Source organism: Lepisma saccharinum, chromosome 1, assembly GCF_977018435.1.
Source record: "Lepisma saccharinum chromosome 1, izLepSacc3.1, whole genome shotgun sequence".
Classification (NCBI taxonomy): domain Eukaryota; kingdom Metazoa; phylum Arthropoda; class Insecta; order Zygentoma; family Lepismatidae; genus Lepisma; species Lepisma saccharinum.
Window position 1 is genome coordinate 151331243 of NC_139229.1, and position 23402 is coordinate 151354644.

A 23402-nucleotide genomic window follows, 5' to 3' on the forward strand; every position below is an offset into this window, starting at 1 on the left:
CAAAATTACTTGTAATTAAGAGATTCCAGATTTCACTAAGAAACTTGATATACTTTCCACCTTTTTGTGCTGAAGCTACTTCAGAACTATTTGAGGGTATTGAATATTAACCGTATGGCTACATATAGGCTCACTATTTATATGAACATTGTATGTTAGAATTTTTTCAGGATGTACATGTGCAAAATTCTGAATACCAGTGACCAGCAGTGACACTTGTGTGTTCTAATGCGAAATCACACAAGTATAAGTTTGGTACAAGCTTATATCCTTTGTTTTACTGGTATTTTCCATTTCCAGATAGTGTGTGAAGAATTTTTATGTATAGAACTTGTCCATCTCATGTTATTGTAGGCAGAAGTAGCCAAAGTACTGATGTGTCGAACAATTTATTTCACTTTTAGCAGACAGAGCCTTGCGTGACTGGATAGCCTCTGCAGACTTTTCAAATTTGCCACGAAGTACAAAAAATCATATCTCTAGAACTAATTGTAAAGATCTGAAATAGTTGTTTTTTCTTTCTTAAAAACTAGGCCTTAGTGGAGGTAAAATTTGTACATTGTGCCTCCCAATAATGAGTACAAGGTAACCAAAAAAGTTCTTGCCATTCTAGAGCAGTGATAAACAAAGAGCAATACAGTGGACGGTACGAACCTTTAGGTTTCGAAGTAATCTCCATCAGCATCCAACACCTTTTTCCAACGTTCCTGCAGCTGCACAATACTGTGGTGATAATACTCAGCGGGCTTGGAAGCAAAAAAGTCCGTGAGTGCATTTCGCAGGTTTCCCTCATTTGTGGAGGATCTCCCACGGAGGTGGTTGTCGAGGGAATGAAACCGGTGGTAATCTATTAGTGCAAGGTCCGGTGAATATGGTGGATGGCACAGAGTCTCCAAGCCAAGTTGCTGAAGGGTCTCCCGGGTCCTCTTTGCCACATGTGGCTTGGCATTGTCGTGCAGGAACAGCACACCCGTGCGATTCACCAATGCTGGCTCCTTCTGCTGCAATGCACAGTGCACCCTTTGCAACTGCTGAGAGGAGAGGTCAGCAGTGATGGTCTGACCAGGTGGAAGGAGCTCGTAATGCACCACTTGCCGACAATTCCACCATCAGAGAGCATAAACTTTTGTGGGTGCAGAGGTGGTCTTGAGGTGTGAGGAACAGGGTCACGTGGCGACAACCAATGTCTGGTACGCTTGGGAGTGTCATAGAGGACACTTTTCATCACCAGTGAGCAAGGGACCAAATGTGGGTGTGTTGAGGTGCCGAGTGAGCAAGGACAAACAGGCTGTCACACGTTGTTCCTTGTTGGCTGCCTACAATGTGTGGGGTACCCACTTGCTTAACTTGTATGACTTCCCTATTCCATGCAGGTGCAGTCTGACTGTTTCAGCGGAAACATGGAACCTTTCTGCAAGTTCATCACACGTTAGACCACTGTCCTCCTCGATGGCTGCTTTCAGGGCCTCGTCATCCAATACATGTGTTTGTCCACTGCGAGGTTCATCCAAAAGGCTCACATCTCTGGAACGGAATTTGTGGAAGCAGTGCCTGACAGTTCACTGCATTCTCCCCAAATGCCTGGCAAATGCGGTGACTTGATGTGACAGCTGACAGGCCCACTTTAAAGTCATACAACAAACAAACTCGAACAAGCTGCTTCGATACCTCCATTTCTCTTCGACACTGGACGAGCTATGACTGCTGTGTGTGCGCAACGAGCCTGTATTACTGACAGTCGATGGTCAGACTAACTCCCGATCGCTTGGCAGGCACCTCCGTCATTTCGATTACTCTCTGTGGGTGCATGATTAATGGGACGTCAAAAACGGCAAGAACTTTTTTGGTTACCTTGTAGAAGAAGAAAATTGCAATTTTTCAAAACAATTGGCTCTCATGGCCCCCACACTAGACTGAGGTGAGTGAAAGAAATGAAACTTCTTGTGAAAATGAAATAATAGCAGCATTGTTGCCTTCTTACAGAAACCATTTCTGGAATTTCTGTAGTAACAATGGATATACAGTTTTGTAATTCGAGTATGTATACTAATGGAACAAAAAGACTGAAATAAGGAGAAATATCTCCCACTCCTCAACGGAAAGAAGGAGGGAGCAAAATCTCCCCATCTCTCCACTAAATTGACTAGCACTCGCTCTTCCTCCATAGAGACTTTGGTCCGTATGAATAAAAATGATCACTATATGTCTTCCGTCAAAAGTAAATTCAAAGAGTGAAAGTGACGACATGAATTGTAATAGAAAAACGATGATATGAAGTCACTATGATATATTAAAGTTCTATTACACATTGTTATACACAAGATTTTGACTGCATCACTTGCCCTCAGAAGATAGATGATGAATATTGTGTACAGAAGTATGTACTAAAGGGTGTTTCATAAAGTGCGCAGTTTTTAAATCTCTTGTCATTTTTTTGTTTGAAGGTTGGGAACACTGTTCTTATCATTTTCGTAATCTCTGATAACTCTGATTATTACATTTGTTGGCATTTGTTCAGTTTAGTTGCCATGGAGCGGTTCACTATCTAGCAACGCGTCGTTATCTTGAAAACACATTACAGAAACTGGGAGTCTTATGCACACACAGTTCGTAATCTTTGCACGATCTTCGGATGTAACTATGCCTTCACTGCAACAACAGTTAGGAGGTTGGTGAAGAAATTCGAGATATCCGGGTCAGTTGTAACCATAAATTCGCCTGGACGAAAACTTAGTCGTCGCACAGATGAAAACATTGCAGTAGTGAAAGACAGTGTGAATGTTAGCCACTTCGTCGATGTTCACAACAGCTGGGGATATCGGTATCCTCAGTGCAAGGAATACTGAAAGAACACCTTCATATGCACCCTTACAAGGTTCAGTTGACGCAAGAGATCAAAGCAACCAATCATGCGAAACAAAGAAATATGCCAGACATAATTTTTCACTTTTAAATAGCATACGGGCATATGCTGGACACTTTTCAATTATTAAATCGTAGTGAATGTGTAAAATATTAAAAATAGAAATGTCAACTTTCATGCAATTTTGACTGAGTTATTGCATTTTCAAAAACTGGGCACTTTATGAAACACCCTTTAGAACTATGATGAAACACTGATGTTGCATAGTTTTCAAAGTTACTTCACCTTCACGAACAAATGTGTTGACAGTTGGATTCCCTTGAAAGGTTTTGAATAAGACACATTAATTGGGATGTCACAGCATTCTTTGTCACCAGATGTTAGTATCCACACTCACCACGCAAAGCCCCTATCCTTTAGCATTGAAAATTGATAGGGACAGCAGTTATGAAATATAATGCTGCTGTGTGTCATACACCAATGTGAAGATTACATCTTGGATAATATCTGGATGTTTAATTCATTCCTCACAAATGAGGGATTAGTGATGTAAGAAAATCTGACATCTTTTTTCAAGAGATATATCTGCAACTGAAAACTGATCATGAAAGTTTAGTTTTTGTTGCAGTAACATCAAGCAAAAATTAGATTCTGTAGAATAGTTTGGGAATTTACTGATTCCTTACAGATTTTACAATAAACACAGGTACCTTTTCGTCATTACTTTATGAGGGGGGGTATTGTAAAGTTTTAATTATCACCATGAACTAAATGAAACAAACTTTATTTCAAGTTGTGGTTCTTAAGACTTCTCTACATAGTCACCGTACAGATGCACCAATTTCTCACAGTGTTCCTTGACCTTCTGCAGGCTGTCATTGTAGAAGTCCTTAGATTGCGTCGGAAACCAGTGCTCCACCTCTTGCATGACATTTTGCATTATAAAATCGCTGACACTGCAGTGGATTTTTCATTTCAGAGAACAAGAAAAAGTCACTTGGGGCAGGATTGGGAGAATAGGATGGATGAGGCAAGATTTCATAGCTGCATTGCTTTGCTTCCACAAGCAGCAGCTTGAGATGAGTGAGCAGGTGCATTGTCGGTAAGGAAAGACACACCATGGAACCCAGCGTGTTGACATCTTAGGACGTCATCGTGAATTATTTTCCCCACTGCGGTAACGAAGACCAGTTGCATGCATGATAATGTGGAGGGTTACTCGTCGGTCTTTCTGAATGAGATCCTCCACATTTTTCACTGTAGCCACATCATCCATGGGTGATGGATGGTTTGTCTGTGAAGGACATGGCCACTTTGGAAATTTCTCTTCCACCTCAAAACAGATGACGGACAATCATCACCATAGACAGCCTTCATTTTGTCATGAATTTGCCATGCACTGTAACCCTTCAAATGCAGGAAGTTAATCATGCTGCGAGTCTCAGTTTCTCCATAGTGCAGGTTTTCGACATCTACTGCCACCTGTTAGAAAAAGTAAATGACATACTACAAACATTTTTACACCATCATGCACAGAAGGACCAGTGATGACACTGGCAAAATTTCATTCACATTGCTCCAATAACTTCCGGATGATAATTAAAACTTGACAATACTCCCTCATATTTTTTTTCTTTCATTCACATATGGCATGCGAAGAAAGTTATTTCCATTCATTGCATTCAGCTTTTTTTCTATTAAAAAAGTAATGAAACCAACATTGGTTACAGCAGAAATTGAAAATGGACAATGTCCTACTGACACTTCAAGAGGTCACAATCTACTCTTATGGACTTGCACCTTGTGAAGTTTATGTCCTACATAATTGTAGGAAACTAATATTTCATGGGATATAGTGATGTCGTTCTTAAGTGGCCTATAATAATTACTTAAAATGGGCTGTATAATTTCCCCATAGAAAGTGCTAATTCGCTGGAATTTTTAAACAACATGCCCAAGTTAGAATATCAAAACACATCTCAGAGTGTGTGTGTGTGTGTAGAAAATTTGGATCATTGAGGAGAGATAATGGATGGTTACGTGAAATTTCGTATTTCAGTTTTGCACAATTTAATGGTTATTTCAGATTAATTTTGAAGAGAGACTGTCTTCATTCACTATGGCATCACTGCTTTGTTAGTTCCCGGGTGGCGGAAGTTGCATTTTCTCCCATTTGGTGGAGCTGGCATGAGTTTCCTGGCTTGCGTCGTCTGCTGTGCTTTCTGTTGTCAGGTGGTGCTGCGGGGTGGTGGTTGAGGGCTAGGTTGTCTGTTGCATCTTGCTGCTCAGTGTTGTGCATTTCCTGTTTCTCAGGTGGCTGGAGAGAGAGGGTGTGGTTTGAATAGGTGCACTGCATCTTATTGTGGTCTGTGATCTTTTGGAGGACGGGGTGTCCTCCACAAACCACACCATCTCCTCCACACCCATACCTCGACCAATCGGCTCTGTCATAGAAAACACCGCCAAACAGATCCATCTATCATCCAACAGAAACCAGCGCTGAACCTGGACAGGCACACCTGACTTGGCCCCCCGTCGTCCAAAAGATCACAGACCACAAAATAAAAAGATGCAGTGCACCTACTCGACCCCCTCCAGCCATGCAAGGAACAGGAACTGCAGCACACCTGGGAACTTACAAAGCAGTGATGCCGTAGCCTTAGTGAATGAATACATAGTCTCTTCAAAATTAATCTGAAATAACCATTAAATTGTGCAACGTGGAAGTACAAAATTTCACGTCAGTAATTCTCAAACCACGTTTACCGCATCCATCTTGAGATGCAATGGTGTTCCTTCCATACGCAATAATTTTCAACTTTCTTTTAATAGTTTTCTTTAATTTATCCACAAGTTAGTACATTTCCCCATTATCATTTGTTATGTACTGCAGCGGATACCTTTTATGCTCATATATCTAAAATTTGTCTGACGTGCATTAGTACAAATAAGTTGAAAGGTAAATATCAGGAGAATATTTACTACTTTGCAATATGCAAGTAATTTTGCACTCTTCCTTTCAAAATAATACTGATAAATTTTGGTATTTCAAGCCATCTTAACGATATGATTTTTTTGTGGAAAATCTATTTTAACCCTTTCCGTAACAAAGGTAGGAACAAATATAGTGTTTTTGTTCTATCCTAAAATATGTCTGTGTGTAATTGTATCAAGACCACAATTTCTTTCAATAAATTACAATATTCGCAGATATACATTGCTCATACACAAACGAAATAGATACTCTTAAGTTCTTTTTGTGTATCCATTATAAGTTTATTAATTGTATCTCCATTGGTATGCTCCATGAAGTTTAGTAACTCTGGTATTGCATTTTATTTTTATTTACAAAATTGGTGTAATAATTTTCTAATTTGCAGTTTCATCCAATATTGTACTGAATATACCCAAAGCTGTTCATTGCATTTGTCTTCATACAGTAGAACCCTGATGTTACATTCCCAGATTTTACATTTTCCCACATCATGCATTCAAATTTGATGGTCCCAATATAGCAAAATGACATAAAATTTTCCTAGATTTTATTTATTCAGGTTTGAGCCCTGTCATGGCACACTCGAATTCAATTTTTTCTTCAGATTTTCCTGTTTCCAAACTTGAACAAATCGTTATTATTATTATTTAGCATCCTTCCCTGAATAAACATTTAATCGAGGTTCCACCGTGTACAGAACTTGAGGGATATGATTCATAAATTCTACACAATAAAAAAAAAAAAAAAAAAATCTGCCTTAAGAAAACTTACCACAGATACTCAAGTTCGCAATCCGTGATATCTTTTGAGGTGGCTGTGTCGAGTTACTGATTCATGATCTCTGCATCAATGGCTCTGGGTTCAAGGGGGAAATATATATTCTAAATATATTTTACATCCACATTTGAATTTAGTAAAAGTGTATTTCATTCCCATTGTATTTTTTGCTTTTCATGCCCAACATGTGTAAAGTTTGGATTATTTTTTAGTAAGCATGAAAACATTATTAAGGTGTAGCATTGTACATATATTTAAACATTTTCCTGCAACAGTTCATGTTTACTGAGTTAGCTTGAGTTTTAAGTACTTTACAAATGAAAATATTGGATCAGGACCTTTAATTGATGCATAAATGTGCTACTTGTAGTAAAAACAGCTTAATACGAAAACTATATCATCTAATTCAAGCTAAAATAGCTTGAATAACAAGAGTATATGTTATTAGAATTGTGAAGCTACCGGGGATTAAACTTGGGTCTTTTGCATTCCACCTCAATGCCTTGAACTGCGTCACTCTCAGGCTTCACCACATCTTAGATTCTGGGAAGGCCAGAGTTTGGCTTCTCTCTCTTGTAGCTCAGTGCTAGAGCATTCACATGGGATGCGAAACACCCATGGGGAGTGACAATTTACATAATATTTCATATCGGGATAACAACACATCTGTTTGTCTTCAACTAACCTGAACTTGCTGGTAGGAACCAACTAAGTTTGGTGATGCATAGAGTTCCCCCAAACTCTTACTGAAGAACACATTGTACTCATTAGACAACATACTGTATGTGTGGAGATGTGGTGGTCTGGTTGGTAGGGCATCAGACTGACATGCAGGAGACCCTAGTTAGATTCCCTCTCCCTGCATAAAGCGGCTCTAGGTTCTACCCAGCCTGAAATAAATGTGTACTTTGAGGAGGGGGATAGTGGCAGCCATAGTGTGGTGCTGATCACACCATCTCCAAAATGGCTGAGATCGAGAATGTATGAGGCCCTACTTCCACATCCCCTAAATTTTACCTACTTTATCTTATGTGATGTACTTTTATAGTTCACCAATCACTGTAATTTCTCTGCATATATTAGGAAGTATCCATTTTGTTATAAATTTTCCAACATTAAGTTTTGTTTGGGGCATGTTACTTATTCCTGTCACTAACATTTTAGTTTCAATACAAATAAACCGCCATTAAAATTTTAATTAGCTAATTTCATCTTCTCTTATGAAATGATTTTGCTTTGATGCATTCTCTGCTCAGGTTAACTAACTATGCTTATGCTTTACAACTACATTAGCAGACCTTTTTAGATAACTGCAAAACTGACGCATGAATAATGTGCATTTTCCCCCACCCCAAAATATGGTCTGCCTTATTCATGTAAGAAGATTGTTTTGCATCTCTGAGCAAAGTAGTGTCGTTCTGACAGAATGAATGAGCACCTACTGTCACATGGGAGGCATAACTTCAATACTTATTGTGTGAGAAATAATGGAAAACTTCTTCAAAAATAGTTTTTGATGTATGCTGCTGGCATGAACAGAATGTACACTTTCCACGGAAACCTCTCTTGGATGGAGCTTCCTGCACCTGGTCCTCTTGCTACTGCCATTCTTTTGCTCTTCATTCAAGTTTTGTTACGCTTACCTCGCCAACATCGAATTTTAAAACCACAGCCGTGTTGCCATTTCCCTGCATGTACTGCAAAATTTGCAATTTGAAAGCAGCAGTACAACTAGTCTTCTTTCCCATCTTGAGCTTCTACTCCTCTATTGCAGAATAAACAAGCTGGTTTTGGTTCAAGTAGCAACAGCTTTATAACAGATAACTAAGAAAATCTACTTGAACTTAAATTGCACTGTTATACAATTTTTTTTCCACTTTTCATGGATTCTATCAAAAGCAGGGTGCATGCTACGTGGTCTGTTAGGAAAGTAATGAGACTGATTTTCTGTAAACGATGAATTTTATTATTTTTACAAATCAAGGTTATCCCCTTCAAAATAGTTCCCTTGGGCAGCTACACAGCGATAGAGGCGTTGTTTCCACTGTTCGTAGCAGTGCTGGAAGGCTTCTGCTGGAATACCTTTTAGCTCATCAGTTACGCTCTTCTGGATATTATCCAAAGTATCAAAATGGCATCCTTTCAAGTGGTTTTTGAGCAAGGGGAATAAAAAACAAGTCGCAGGGATTGAGATCCGGCGAATAAGGGAGCTGAGGAACCACAGGAATGCTTTTTTTTTTTCCAAAAAAATATTGATGGAGACTGTCACGTGACATGCTGCATTGTCGTGGTGCAGCATCCAAGTGCATGCAATGCCTGGTCGCACACGTGCAACCCTTTTCCTGAGTCTTGCAAGGACTTCATTCGGTACACACGTTCAAATTTAACTCACTACTGATCATTCTCACCGTCAATCAACGATCTGACCTCACCCTTTCCACATTGTCATCCGTTTTTGAGGTTGAAGGTCTTCCCGCACGAGGTTCGTCTTCCACTTGTTGTCGACCTTCTAAAAAGGACTTGTGCCATCTGAACACTTGTGCCCTAGATAGTGTATGTTCTCCATAAGCCCTTTGTAACTTTTCATAAGTCACAGTAGCGGATTCGCCAAAACACAAAATTTGATGGCACAACGTTGTTCAAACTTTTGCCAGTCCATTTTTGTAACACACCTCACAAACACAACTTCACGTCAGACGCTCTCAACAATCATGTAGCAACTGTAGCAAGTTGAAACTTGTACTGAGTCAATGGCAAGCGTTCACCTACCTGCCATGTGAAGGTGGGGGCAGCAGCATTGCCGGTTTGTGCACAGTGTTGCCAGTCTCATTACTTCCCTAACAGACTACGTATACACCCAGAAATTTTGGCAAAATAAAAAAAAATATTTCACAATTTTTCCAATTATCTTTTTATCTTACTTTTTCTTTCTTTTATGACATGTTCTTCATTTATGAGCATTCAATTTTCTGCATAACTATTAATAGGGTCACACATTTATGGTGACCGCGGTGGCTCAGTCTGTAACGCATCTGACTACCATGCTAAAGGTCCCGGGTTTGATCCCCGGCCGGTTCAAATCCGGGAACTTTTCTAACGATGGAAGCGGCCCCGGCACCCACCCAGCATCGAATAACATGGGTACCTGGGGGAAACCCTGGGGGGTAAAGGCGGTCAGGGGCATGATGCTGATCACATCACCTCCACTCACGACCGGATCAAGAAAGTGTGGGGCGTTACCCCCACACTCCCTATACGCCTTCATGGCATGGTGCTATGCACAGGGGAGCACTTTACTTTTTTTACACATTTATGGTGAATAAATCTGATGGCATCTTGGGATCGAAAACTGTAAATAAAATTGCAGGTCAGTATTAAAATTGTGAATAAAACCCAAAATTTTATTATAAACTACACTGAAATAAAAATTTGTCTTAATTCTAATAACACATTTATGAAGTTACTTGCATGTTATTAACATTATTCCTTTGGGCAGAAGTCTCCCAAATTTTACAGCAGAATTAATAAGTGCTCTGGGACATTTCTTACCTATCAGGCCAGGGTAATTCACACTGTGGAAAGTGTTTTGTTGGTAAATTAAATCCACATATTTTTACCTTCTTTTTTCTAGTTGCAACTGTTGCGTGTGATAAAAAGTTCACTATGTTACTAGACATAGGAAAATCCTCTACTTTGGCCAACATTGCTTTGCCACTTTTTTAAAATTCTGTAATTTGTTAACCTATTTAGAATGCATGACATTATAAAATTACCCTGATGAAAAATATTCAATAGTAAAGTTGCTACTTAAAACTTTTAGGTAGTTTTATTTGTATTGAAGTAAGTGTTCGTTACATTCACAAGTTTTATGTAAGCCATTAAATTGACAACACTAGTGCGAAATCATGAATGAAATGCAATCCAGATGTTACTCATATTTCGATTAACAAAGTAAAAATTTTTTTAAAAAAATTCTGCTTGTTTGTATAAGTAGAGAAAGTATTAATTTTCTGATCCAGCGATCACATCCTACTTATATATGATTTTTGTCCGTAGATGGAGATGAGAAATCCAGGCAGACGTTCGGTAAGTTATCACCTTGCGTCTTGCTTATTGTGCAGTGTACTATGCTAGAGTAAAGTGCTTGGTTCTTTTATCTCGACAATGGAGAAGTGCTCAGAAGTGCTTCTCGGATGATCATCATGTACAGCTAATTAATATAAATCATTGAGGTCATTTTGTTGCTGTTGTGTAAGTAGTGATGGTTATTATGTTAGTGTGTGTACACCTGACTGGTAGGAAAAACTGCAAGTATGTTGTTCGGAAAGGGTTAAATAACTGCGGTTGTAATTTGTACAGTACAACTTTACACCATGTTTTTACCAGGGATGAACCGATATCGATACTGGTATCAGAAAATATTGGCTCAAATTTAATTGTGAATACAGGCAAATCCTTTCTGGGGTCTGCATGTTTTGCATGGTCTGCAAGAATGCGATGTATATCCTGAATATTTTCCAGATGGAAGTGCTTAATTTGTATATTTTCGCAACAACACTGTGGGGAGAAATGGATCTCTTGTAAAATTATTAATACTTCAAAGGAAAACGTGGGATAGATTGATATGGAGTAGTTCCAATGGGAAAACTTATATATTATAAATGCTATTACAGGAAAACCTCGTTAATACGAAGTTCAAGGGACCAAAAAATGTCAACTTCGTATTAAACGACTTCGAGTTATCCAAACTTTTCAAGATGGCGCCTGTTTTCAGGTGTAAATAAAGTAGAGTATAAATTAGCCCCACAAAGGATATTTTATACTTGGTGGTAGCTCAGAAAATAATCTTTATATGTACTATATAATAATATTGTACGTTTTAAAGGAAGTGTAAAAAATGTTACACAAAATGAGAACACGGAGTTTAACGCGGACACAAAGATTACAAGGAGTCTGTTAACACCATTTATCCTGCCTAGTTATACAACCGGTTATGCACGGGATGCATGTTGTGGCAAAAAAGTCTTATAAAAAACGGTATTTTCTTTTAATTGTGCAAAGTTGTTGCTCTTCCACGAAATTCTTACAATTTTAGTTCAAAAGAAACCGTTTGCACGGAGACCTACCTAAAAGAAAACAATCTCGTTTATTGCAAGAAATGAATCTTGACAGTAGTCACACACGAGCAAGAGACGGGAGATAATCGAACAGAATGAATATTGGATTTTATGTACTAGAACATGGTCCGTTACAGGATTAACTGGTAAGAGAAGATTCTCTTGGGAGAGAACACAACCTTTCCCTGGCACAAAACAAAACGAAAAAATCGGGTTCTGGTTCGGCTGTCTAAAACACATCGTAAAAAAAAGTCACATATTCTTTGCTTCAGTTAACTTCATATTCGCCCCCCTCCCCTTTTTCAGGGAGCAGTCCAAACTCTTCCTCAACTTGCATTGTAATCAACTCTGAAAAAGTAAACACACAACTTGCGATGTTTGCACCCAATGTGTATCCTAGGACACATTAAACAGTGCCGCACTCGATAATCACTCTGGTTTGGATCCCACTTTAAACTGTATATTTAGTCCCGCTTAGTTCAGCAGTATAAAATGAACTAAAAACAAGTTTTACGAAACTTGCGTATTCGACAATTTATTGTAGGTTTCAGGAGTATTTCTGGACGTCAAACACTCCCTCCGCCAAAACTTTTCCTCTCGTATTCCTACATTGAGCATTGCGGTTTTTTTTGTTTGTTTTTTTAACAGCAGCACGCTAATGGTTCTGAAGAAAAGCGGGGATTATATGACTTTGCGAGATTCAAAACAATGAAGCTTTCGCAAGCGAGAGCTTTCCAGACGCTAGACTAAACACTGGCGCCAGCTAGGCTAAACACAATGAGACCGGCTGGAAGTTAGAGCAGCAGGTGGCAGACGGGAAATCATCGGCATTTTAAAGATAACGTTGTCGAAGACCGAACTTTTATCAGCAGTGTGAAAAATCACATTACCATGCACACCAGTGGCGGATAATGAGCTGTTGTAGAAGAAGGAAGGGGGTCACTTTTCTTTTACTTATCATGCGGTTTTTTCTTCATGCGGGCGCGCCTTTTTTTAAACACTAGTGGGCGCGGGGCGGTAATCTACCGCCACCTCGTTTTCAGGTATTTTAAAGGTTATATCTCACCATAAACCTTTGTAATCGGGGATATTTTAAATAGAATCGTGAACACATATATTTAACCATGAAAACATTTATTAAAACTTGATCAATATATAAAATAAAGTGCTATATTCATTGAGGTTTTTAAACTCTCTCACAGCACACAATTTATTTTATCTTACAGCAGGAACTAAAAATATCACTCAGTCTTTTAAGTATTTAGGTAACAAAAGTATTCAACATTGAAAGAAAGTAGTTATTCGTCTCACTAATTTAATCAAGTAACATAATGTTGTACTAGATATATCAAAATAGGAAGGCATTCATTATACAATCAATAATAGATGCATATCTCCATGAATTATAAAAAAGGAACAAAAAACAGTCACATAAAAGTAGCGTTATTATAATTTTGTACTAAGTACCAAAATAAGTAAAATATTGCACTATTCATCATCTGATTTGGATGAATCATTACTGAGGCAATTAACACATGTTGGTACTGAATGTGAGTTACATACACCTTTGTTACAATTACTACAACGTAATTTAGTTATGTTGTTCTTTTTTGAACCGCAAATGTAACAGAAACTTCGTCTGTTTGGATTCACAACCTCATTGCTGGTAGTTCCTTGTTCTCGATACTGGGTTAGAAAAATTTCCAGATCTTTGGGAAGTGTATTCACATTTGCTCGTTGCCTCAGGTTTTCTTCCATCAGTTCCAGTGCCAACTCAAAAATATACTGCCGCCGTCTAAAGGATTTCAATGGATTATTCATTTCATATATCCTCATGGAATTTACCCCAGCAATATCGAGGTCTCGGAAGAAAATTACCATTGGCCACCTTTGTGTTCTTTTGGATGTCGTAATCCGCGAACACATCAGATCAACAGTGTCGACCCCTCCTTTTGTGGCGTTATAATCCATTATCTGCACTGGCTTGCCTGTTTCCTCATCTATTTCGTGTCCATCGTGCAATGTGGACAAAACCAAAACTAACTTCTTTTTGGTAGCATCAAAGTTGCGACGTCGTTACACCCAAATAAATGATGGCCAGGGACGAGGTTGGGATTTTGTTTCACAAATTCGGGCGGAAGTTCAGCTTTATTGCTTCTCAAAGTCCCAAGGAAAGTCAAGCAACCGATAACAGATGTTCAGCCAAGGGGTAACTACTAAACCAGTTATCTGTTGTAACGTTACGACTACTTTTTTCAATGGATCACACAAATTGGTCACTATATCAAATGGCTTCTTGGAGGTTTAGCTGTAGCCAGGTCTCTGGGTTCCACAATAAATCATCATATTATAAGTATAATATGTCTGAGAATCACATACACAATATATTTTCAATCCATACTTTGAGGGTTTATTCGGCATGCACTGTATAAAACTACATCGACCACGAAAAGCCACCAGCATTTCGTCGATGGTTACAGTTTCACCAACATTGTAGGCTCTTTGACAATTTGCTACAAAGGCTGTCTGAAAGTCACGTATAGGAGCTAATTTATCGGTAGCAGATCGCACTTGACGAGAATGTATGTCGTCAAAACAAAGAGATCTTAGCAACATTCGAAACCTGCGTTCACTAAAATTAGCCCGCAATATCTGCGCGGTTTCCACGTTTGACTGCCATCAAGAACAGAGCTCCAAAAACTGCTTTTATTTCTGCTCTTGAGGTGGGCCTGTAATCACTGTCCCGGAAGCTGGTGCTAGACAGATTTTGCCTTTCAGTCTTTCGTTGAGCAATGTGTATATTAGTGTATTTGACAATGTCATCGATCATTTGTGGAGAAATTAGTGTCAGAAAACATTCGAGCCTTGTTTGACATTTTCTAGCTTCCCCTTTGGGACCCGGAAGAGTTTTTATAATGTTTGCAGACTTAGTTTTAGTGGTTTGTGTGAGAGGTTTGTTTGCCCAAATCGTATATCCATTCTTTCCGATGTAAAATCTCAAACCTGGACTTTCGTCGTCTTCTTCTCCATCCTCAAGACTCTGGTTGTCGTCTTCCATTGCCTCTTCTAACTCTTCCTCGGTGTCACTGTTGTGGGTACCATATTCAACAAATTGGGTTTCGTAATCAACATTATCAGGGAAGTCCACTTCGTCCTCCTGAACTCCATTAGCTTGATCTTCCTCGTCCAGTTCGAGGAGGATTCTTCGAACATCTTCAGGGTTTGTGAAGCGTGCCCTGAAAAGTGGGAAAAATAAACACACTTTTTCTAATATGGGAAAAAACATAATTTTACCTACTGTAAGTATATTTGGTATGAAAGGTACTACCTACAATAATTATTGGGTAGGTAGGTCCTAACTATTATACTGTCATTATTTTGTTATAATGAATAATTGGTAATGCTTGGGAGAGAGTCATATAATAAATGAATAATAAAGAAGATGAAAATTATGAGAGAAAAAAACATGAAATTGACGATAGAACGAATGTAATTTTGGTAAAAAAAACTCTTGGTGATAGCACATAATAATTGTGATCCTGTTGGGCCCTAGTATGGTGCAAAGCACTGTAAAACTATAGTTTATTATTGCCTATACTCGTACATGCAATAAAACAAGAAAAAAAGCGAAATTGAATACTCACATTTTTTTCGAAAGGTCGGAGAAATTGTCCCAGTACCGGGCGCACGGCGGTAGATTACAGACTACCTCACCCTTCCACCTTTTGATGATGACTGGCACGCGCGATATGCCGATCCGACAAGTGACTTCAGTGCCATATTGCGTAATATATAGAGTAAATAGAGAATACAAATACCTCCCGCGCTTCGGGACACTCGTAGGCTGTAGATGTTCCTGTTTTTGTGCCGTGGGCGGTAAACTACCGCCTACGCGCCCGCATGAAGGTTAAAGAAGGTTTTCAGAACTGTTTGCTTTTTTTTAGACGCCAAAGGAACGGTGTGCGCACACGAGCAAGAATATCGTGGCCGAAACAATTAGCAACGGACCCCCCCCCCCCCTCCCCGTTTGTTGTCACTCAGACAACAAAACACTGTTTTGGCAAATTTTATGAACTGCACAGTTGGGAAACGTATGAAGCGGGAAACTGGAGTTGCAACATACGTAAGATCGATGTCAACTTTTGCGGGAAACCTAGATGACAACGCATTAAGCGGGTTGACGATCTTTAGTTGTCCTATGCGGCTTTGATTATCTGTAACAGTTTCCCTTTTTTTATGCAGTTCTACAGGGCACAAAGAACACGCTTTTAATGAAAGTGGTTACCGGAAGTTGTTTGCTACCAGGCCAAAAGTTGCTCGCTCACGGGAGCGAGCTCAGAGCTAGACAGATTGGTGAGACTTCCAGGCGCCACGCGTCTTGTATTTTGGAACATTCGTGCGATCTTATCTCGCATTTTTCATCTGGCACTGGTGAATATTTCCAAGGTGGCGCATTCAGCGGGGAAAGAGCTTCACCTCCCATGCACATTGACAAAGAATGTCAATGTCCAGAGGGCATTTCGGGCTGCTTCCCTCGAGTTGTCAGCAGCTCTTAGGACAAGGAAACATGTCAAGGTCAAGTTAAAATAACGTCCAAGCTCTTTCCACATTCGATCTTCTCTTGTCGACTTTACGCAGGTGTCTACTTCGAATTAAGCGAAACCAGTTTTGCCGAAGGGTCTTGTAAACAACTTCGTATTAAAAATTATCCGTATTTCGATTTATCCGTACTGAAATACATTATAAATCCTATCTTATCGGCTGGGGAATGGGAAGAACTTCGGATTAAAGGGTACTTCGTATTAACCAATATCGTATTAACGAGGTTTTCCTGTAACTGCTTTGAATTGTTACTGTTTTTAAGTATATGTATCGGTATATATGCAGATCGTATAAGTTGCATGAAACTAGTTAAAGAAACTTTCTTTTGCATGATTGTTATTACCTATGCAACAGTCACTTCAGAATCTATAAAGATGAGCTTGTTAGATATAGAACCCAAGTTTTGTATTGCCGTATTTATTAAGGCTGAGCTGAGGATATCTGTATCAGTTGATATTTTTGCACTGATACTAGCCGATACCATTGTCTGAGTCGCTAGAAGCGTGGCCAAAACCAAAATTTGTTCCTTTTCAAAGGTTCATTCACCTTTTCCAACTTACCTTTGGCTTTAAAATAACTGAAAAATACATATTTGTGCATTAGTTGAACGTGGACTCAAGTTCCGTGAACGGCAAGTACGTGACAAAGAATCCATATGCAGATAAGACTCGAAGTCAAGTATCTTGCAGAACAAGGCTAACGTAAAATTATCCCCATAGGAGTTCCTTCGAAGACTACCAGACAGATGCAGTCTCGTGTAACAATAATCCCAATAAGGTCCCGGTACCAACAAGGCACCTGGTGTATTGTGGACATCTCTCTCCTTCGACACCTCCCGCAGTCAAAACAGTCATCGCTCTCATGGTAGACGTGTCTCAGACATAGTATGTAGCATATTACTGGGAATTGAAATACCTGGGCTAATCCCCTTTTCCTTTCCAACTTTAGAGTTTTGTTTGTCCCAATTTGGATAACTGGGTTTCAGCAGGCGCGTTTCGACACAGGGAAGTGGCAGGGGAATAATGTTCTTTGAACGACAGATGATGGCAGTTACTTTTTGGAACGTGTATTGATGGGTTTGGATTTTCCTCCATGGGAATGGATAGGACTATGCAATTACTTTCTTTTTTTTTTTTTTTTTTAGAAATCATTTGCCGAAAGTATATATGTCGAAAGCAAAATCATGTTGGAATATCACTGTACTGAAGTCAATTGCCTGATATAGAAGTAAGAGACTGGTTAGTTATCATTCTCTCCTTACATTTCATTTACAAATTTTTATTCTCTTTGTTTAAGGACAAAAGAGAAACGAGATTGGTTTTACATTACAGCTTTACTGTTAGCTTTAGACGTGTCAGGCCGGGGCTGGTAAATCGCCAATTATTCTTATGTTCACGGATAATTTAATGTTAGTTTGGGAAGATTGATCGCTTAGTTTTAGAGGAGGTTGAAGAGGCACGATCTCATTTTTCAACATTGGGGGTGGGGGGGGATGACGACATGATTGTCTCCTAGCTTCTTTATAATATTTCTCTCATATTTGAAACATCTGATCAATTGTCACTGATCTAAAAAGACTGTAAACTTGAGATGCATCGTTGCAACGGAGCGCACACACACACACATACATATATATATAATAGCCTTTGTTATTTTAAATTGGAATTGTTAAAGAATTGGTATTGGTGAGGGTATCAGTATCGGTTCAGCCCTAATTATTTTTAAAGGTAAGTTGAGGTGAGATTCTACAAGTATTTCTGATGTAAAAATATTCAGCCAAAAATCTGGGAGAAAATACAGTTTCTATATTCAATTTCTTTCAAACGTTTGATCAAATTTAATTTTGACCAATTGAACATGGTACAGTGGTATATAGTACCAAGTAATTCTGAAATGGGGAAGGTCTGATGCTCCTTTGTCTTGTAATTATTGCCAATCCCATGACTTCCTTCTCAAAAATATGTGAAAACTGTTTGTGTACAGCTAGAGTAAATTGCTGTTACTGAAAAACATGCTGATGTACCAATATCTTACATCCTATCCTGAAAACAAGTTTGCATCTTGATTTTTAGCATGTGATTTAATGATTCCACCGCAACATTATTTTTCTCTGCACTGCAAGTATAAAATATCAAAGGATATTTATAACACACAAACATAAATTTTTGCCGCCTTTTTCTCTTAATCATATTGGAATACGTACCAGCAAGTACATCAGAATCTGTAATTTCCTGTTTTGTTATATCACTAGAATTGCTAGAAATAGATTCTGGCACACACAGGGTATTTAACATTGAAAAGTCTTGTGAAAATTGCTCTACCAGGTATCAAACGTGAATCCCATGTCAATGCTATTCTGTGGGAGATGTCAAGCTCTTATACAAAAAAATGTATAAGTTAAGGAAGTCGGAGATTAGGTTTGGTGCTCACTTAGTATGGCATTGACATGGACTAACAAGGACCCAGTTTTGATTGCTGGTTGGGTTGTCGTTTCCACTGAATTCACAAGACTTTATTGAATAGATGTTGTTGAATTTTAATGGTACTTTCTAGTCTTAATTATTGTTTGAAAGTCGGTTGACTAATTTCATTGGTTAGAATAGACGCTTGTTTTAAATTGATGATTTATGTTAGTCTTTAATGCAATCAGTGAGATATGACCTTTGTAATATCAAATGTAGTAAAATACAAAAATAAAATTTAATTTTGTTCATTGAGTTGTAATGAGATCTATTTCATGGCTTGAACTGGTAAATGTGAAGGAAGGTATTATGTAGGTAAAGTTCCATATTTCTGATGGGACTTCACTTTCACAATGAGAAATGTAGTTCTGTTTGGGATTAAAAATCAAAGTTTTGAAGTCCACTTTATGCTCAAATAGGTGAACTTGGACTGAACTTACAGTTTAACCCTTAGCAGACAGAGCCTCATGCACTGATACTTCTTTGGGGGGGGGGGGGGGGGATAATAACATACAAGAGTGGTAGTGTTGCCAGCTTCCAGAAAAAATAATCTCAAATTCTGCTTCTAGCATTGGTCGTATGAGTGTTGGATGGACCAAATTTGCCGAGCAGCACGACAAAAGATCATAATTTCAAGACATGTAGTGCCTGTCCCCCAATTTTGAGGGCCAAAAAAACTGAAAATATGCAACATTTTTGAAACTTATTTTCAGGAAATTTAGAAAATTGGGTATTTTACCCCTGGACCCCAATTTTTGCTCATTAGGAATGTGTTTGTTATCGTTATCACATGTTTAAGTGAAATATATCAGGGAAAAGTAGTGGTTGATTAGTTACAGCCCATTATATAAGATCTATCACAATACATACTCGGTGGAAAACAGAGATTTTCAATTTGCACATATTAAAAATAAAAACAATGGATATATTGTTTTGTAATTCAAGGATGTCATAATTTCATATGTATAGTAATGAATGAACAAAGATGACAGACCTGAAATATCATGTTCAGGCTGTGTCCGAAAGCTGCAAGACCATACTTGAAGCGAGCATACTTCGAGAGCATACTCGCAGTGCGGTCTTGAAGCCTGGAAGCGGAAAGCTTTCGAACTGCACTTCGACTTCAGCGCCAGCACAAGTGAGGATTGCAACAAAAGTTGCTTCGAAACTAAAATTATCAAACATCGACTGTATGTGCCACTCTTGTTTTCCGTGAACAACACACACATGACTCGGCGTGCAGTTTATATAACACAGCACGTTATTAATTATAGAAATATGAAAGAAATTTGATCTTTCAAATTAATTTTCACACATTCCGCAACATGGTTTACGATCGCGGAAAAATAAATTGTTTTCTCACTTTTAAACACTTCTCACTATAGAAGAAAAAAGCCACGCATATATGAATAAAACCAATAAATAAAATTACATAGTATTTTAAAAACTTGTTTACTTACATTTCCACACAATGGAAGAACTACAACTACCAGCTGATGGACTTCCGACGTCCATTTTTTTAACGAATGAAAAGCAAGCAAAGATCGCAAGTGTGCACTGCTCGTGTGCTGCGTGCTCTGGTCTTGTACACTCGTTTGCTTGGCGCTTTCGAACTGCACTAGGTGACGTCACTTCCGTCAAGACTGTACTTCAAGTATGTACTTTGTACCTTTTGGACACAGCCTCAGTTGTGAAGAAATTGCACGATAATTGATGCCACGTGGTTCTGGGATATAAATTTCCCAACTGTCTGCTAAAAGTTAGTGAGATCTGAATCACTGAAAATGTGCCACCACTGAAAATCCAACTCAAGAGTCCTTGATTAGAAGGTGACAAACCTTGATGCTATGTTATTGGGCAGGCTCATGGTTGCATCAGGAGACTAAATGATGATTTGGGAAGGGATTAGCACCTAAGATACTCCCTTTAAGTAGTATGCCACTGCATGATGTATTAACCATAGCACATGTTCCCATTCAGTGCATGTTTTTCTTATTGTGAAACTGTCTTGTCACTAATTTCATTTGATTCTTGATTCATACCTAAAGGGATTGGAGGGTGAGAGTGGAAGGGTGCTTGTGAGGAGATACCCCTCAACAGTAGTGATTATGTCCTTTTCAATTTCATTTTCAAAAATATCTCATCATAATTCAGATCAAAATGATGTAACTAGTAAACAAGAGAGTGAAAGTTTGAACATAATTAAAATACTACAAATTACGTATAAGGACATATACAATTTTTTTAAAGAATTCAACCAATATTTTGCCACAATTATTTTTATGTCTGGCATGATAATCTAGATTGAAGAAAGTGCTATGCCAACAAGAAAACTATAAATTGAGAGTTTCAGAACCTATTTCACATTTTCTGCATAATTTTGTATTATTTTGTGGTGAATGTTGCAGGACCACACTTTCCATGCTTTGAAATCTCATAGAATAAACATTAAAGTGGTAATCTCATGTTTTGTGTTTTTAGTTAGACTAAATGTGCATGGCCCTAGATCGCTATACAACCTATTTCTGTAGCTAATTTTGTGCTTTTAAAGTTCACATTAACACCACAATAAACACACACTACTGTATATGTAATTTTTTTTACATGTTTTACAGGTACTGATAGATACCTTATGTTAAATTTCAGTATGAATGTAGATAATTTATGATTAATAAATATGTGTTGAGTAATATTTGACCATAATGTTGTCCTTTTTATTCCTAATAGGATTCTGGGAGCACTGCAGGACAGAGGTCCCAGTCTTCATCCCAGCCGAACAAGTCCGGAGCTAAACAAGGAGGGTACAGTCCCGCATACTGGGCCTCAAATTAAACCTTGGAGAAATGAAAATGCATTGTTAAATATTCCAAAGATGCTGACGTTGACAAAATGGAATTTTAGGACAGAGTTATCTGTTTAGAAATCATTGGTTCTTGGTGGTGCATTGTGATTGAAATTCCTCTTTCGGAATTTTGTGTTTGTTGTCATCAGTTTGTAACACTAAATGTAGATTTAAGAACAAAAATAATAAAAAAATAAGAACACACGTAAGCAAGAAATTATTATGTAGAAGTCTGGAAATTGCGCTCATAATTCAATCTCTCTTTGATGTTTTTTTTTTTCCTTTGCATCCGTTTGTTAGAGAAATGTTCGTTCCCTTTGGTGATGCTGTATAGATCTATGTAGCTTTGTAAAACTATTGTAATATTTAAACGAGGGAACCGGGGGAAAAATAAGTTTCACAACACAGATTTTCAAAGTATAAAATGCAAACTACATCTGAAATTCAGATGGCATAATGTATTTCAGGGGAACTTTTGGGACACAAAAAAGCAGAGAATGTCATGTGTAAAATTCTATATATTCCCCTAAATATTGTTTATTGCCTCCTCCACACTGGCTGTATAAATGGTATTTTGTGTTAGCTTCTGAGTAAAGTGTATAGGAAAATACCATACAGTTTTTTTTTCATGTGGAGGGGGAAAGTCCCTGCATGAATCTACTTCTCTTGTACAGTTAATTGACCATTGAGTAATTAAAAATGAGATGAAACTAACATTAAGTTTCTTTGTGTTGTTAAACCCTGTGATATATAAAGTATATATCAATATATATCCTACTGGGCATTTCTGCCTGTAAAGTAAGATTTTTAGGATCAGAAACTGATCTTGTCAGTTCTTCACATAAATGTAAAGTTAGGTGATCATTAATTAAGGCTGTATTTGTATTGGGGGTTTTGTTAAATGTTTACTACAACAAGCAAAGAAGTTTTGTATTCACTTTAGCTTCCTCACCACCATGTATGGTAGATTATGTTTGGACATAGTGTGATATTTAGTGTGGTAATATCTGCTATATATAAGTTTAGTATCTCAAATGTGTATTATATGTGTAGATTAGTTATGTTTTTGTAAGTGCGATTGACAGTGAACAAACTCTTAATATGCTAAAAAAATGACAAAAAATTCATCATTGTTTCTCCTTCTATTTTCTTCGTGTAGCATGCAACGTTTCATGGCCACAAAAAAATTAAGAGATAACTAAACGTATATCTTGTTTTGTTAGTTTTGGTGGAGTTTAAAGGGCAAAGCTTACTCGGAAGTTAACTGCAAAATGTATATGATAGAAATGTGCAATTGAAGATAACCCTGACACAGAACTATTATATTTTAGGGTGTTTGCGAACTTCAGAGAAGAATCATTGAGCTTTAATTTATTATTCTTTGGAGTGTGCTGATTCACACGAGTGATTTATGGAAGATTGGAAGTTCAGTGTGCCAGTGGATGAAGATATTGATTTGTTTAAAATGATTATTAAAAATGATAATGTGTGCTGCGGAATAAACTTTGCCCTTTAACATCAAGGCTTCACGTAAAGTGGACCGTGCGGGAGGGGAAAAGGCGTGGTACAGGGCACGTTTTGTGTCTGCAAGACTGAAGAAACCTTTTCTTCCCTGCTCGTCCATAATGCTGTATTTTAAATGTACCCCTCTGTACAGTTGCAAGTTAGACCAGGATTAGTAAAAAAAAAAAAAAAAAGAGACTTGAATCTAGATGTTTTTTACAAGTGAGTTTGTGTTGTGGAT

At 38.1% G+C, this 23402-nt stretch overlaps 1 protein-coding gene across 4 annotated transcripts in view; it reads left to right on the forward strand.

Annotated features, from left to right (window-relative positions):
• The window catches only part of lig (ubiquitin-associated protein-like lingerer), a 77022-nt gene extending 53869 nt beyond the window's left edge, over positions 1-23153 (forward strand). For 3 of the 4 annotated variants that reach the window (XM_083140479.1, XM_083140488.1, XM_083140495.1), the window contains exons 19-20: positions 10692-10721; positions 21544-23153. In XM_083140479.1, the coding sequence (XP_082996605.1) occupies positions 10692-10721; positions 21544-21648 (135 nt within the window). In that variant the 3' untranslated portion in view covers positions 21649-23153. The remainder of the gene's footprint in view (positions 1-10691; positions 10722-21543) is intronic. The other variant, XM_083140505.1, reaches the window with a different exon arrangement.
• Positions 23154-23402: the final 249 nt, after the last annotated feature.